The sequence below is a fragment of the Austrofundulus limnaeus genome, unplaced genomic scaffold (assembly GCF_001266775.1).
Source record: "Austrofundulus limnaeus strain Quisiro unplaced genomic scaffold, Austrofundulus_limnaeus-1.0 Scaffold1442, whole genome shotgun sequence".
In the NCBI taxonomy this organism is placed as follows: Eukaryota; Metazoa; Chordata; class Actinopteri; order Cyprinodontiformes; family Rivulidae; genus Austrofundulus; species Austrofundulus limnaeus.
In genome coordinates this window covers 75,794-77,174 of record NW_013953844.1, presented here as the reverse complement: position 1 = coordinate 77,174, position 1,381 = coordinate 75,794, and the positions used below count along the sequence as shown (strand labels likewise).

General features: G+C 47.8%; 1 protein-coding gene across 1 annotated transcript; it reads right to left on the bottom strand.

Moving 5' to 3' along the window:
* Positions 1 to 151: 151 nt before the first annotated feature.
* On the bottom strand, positions 152 to 611 carry LOC106535397 (serine/threonine-protein kinase TAO2; the record flags this gene model as incomplete). Its single annotated transcript, XM_014032397.1, is given in 2 exon segments — positions 152 to 388; positions 486 to 611. Coding segments are annotated over 2 exon segments (363 nt in total), but the record flags the coding sequence as incomplete, so codon positions are not given.
* Positions 612 to 1,381: the final 770 nt, after the last annotated feature.

Sequence of the window (1,381 nt, the reverse complement as noted above, 5' to 3'; positions counted from 1 at the left end):
AAGATGGTCTGGATAGCCCACAGACATACCATAAACATTTATAGGACCCATAATTGGTCTCCTTTAAGGAGCTTTATTGTCCTGCTGGGTCAGAACCTGTCTCTCAGAAGTCTGTAACAGGTTTCTAAGCTTTGACCTGGGATGAACTCACCTCCTTCTCCATGATGGCCTGGTGCTTCTTGGACAACTTATCAGCCTCGATGGAGAAGTTGTTCCTCTGATTCTCCAGCTCTTTGTCCAGTTTCAGCTGATGTTCGTCCATCTCAGCCTTCAGCTTGTTCTCCAGACCCATCAGCTGCTTCTGGTGCTGCCGCCTCATCCGTTTGTAACCGGACATCTGCTCCCTCAGAGCCGAGCCCTGCTCGTGTTCCTGGATCTGTCGGGTTACCTGCAGGACCCAGAGAGGAACGGGTCATGGTTCAGAGGCTCAGCAGAATCCGTCAGACCAGCTAAGCCACACCCAGGTCCGGTCCGGGGGATCTTACCAGAGAGGCGGTGCGGATGGTGGCAAAGTGGTCTCGGTTGCGGTAGAAGGCTCTGCGGCGTCCAGCTGAAGGAAGCTGAGGCTCCATCTCTGGTTGGTAGGGGTCATCGTAGATGTTGTCCTGACCCTGAGGAGGACCGAGAGTTTCAGAGAGTTCCAGGGGGTTTCAGAAGGTTTCAGAGAGTTTCAGAGGGTTTCAGAAGGTTTCAGAGAGTTTCAGAGTTTCTGAAGGTTTCAGATAGTTTCAGAAGGTTTCAGAGAGTTTCAGAGGGTTTCAGAGAGTTTCAGAGGGTTTCAGAAGGTTTCAGAGAGTTTCAGAGTTTCTGAAGGTTTCAGATAGTTTCAGAAGGTTTCAGAGAGTTTCAGAGGGTTTCAGAGAGTTTCAGAGGGTTTCAGAAGGTTTCAGAGAGTTTCAGAGAGTTTCAGCGGGTTTCAGAAGGTTTCAGAGAGTTTCAGAGGGTTTCAGAGGGTTTTAGAAGTTTTCAGAAGGTTTCAGAGAGTTTCAAAGAGTTTCAGAGGGTTTCAGAGAGTTTCAGAGGGTTTCAGAAGGTTTCAGAGGGTTTCAGAGGGTTTCAGAGGGTTTCAGAGAGTTTCAGAGGCTTTCAGAGAGTTTCAGAGAGTTTCAGAGGGTTTCAGAGAGTTTCAGAGAGTTTCAGAGGGTTTCAGAGAGTTTCAGAGGGTTTCAGAGGGTTTCAGAGAGTTTCAGAGAGTTTCAGAGGGTTTCAGAGGGTTTCAGAGAGTTTCAGAAAGTTTCAAAGAGTTTCAGAGGGTTTCAGAGAGTTTCAGAGGGTTTCAGAAGGTTTCAGAGAGTTTCAGAGGGTTTCAGAGAGTTTCAGAGGGTTTCAGAAGGTTTCAGAGAGTTTCAGAGAGTTTTGGAAGGTTTCAGAGAGTTTCAGA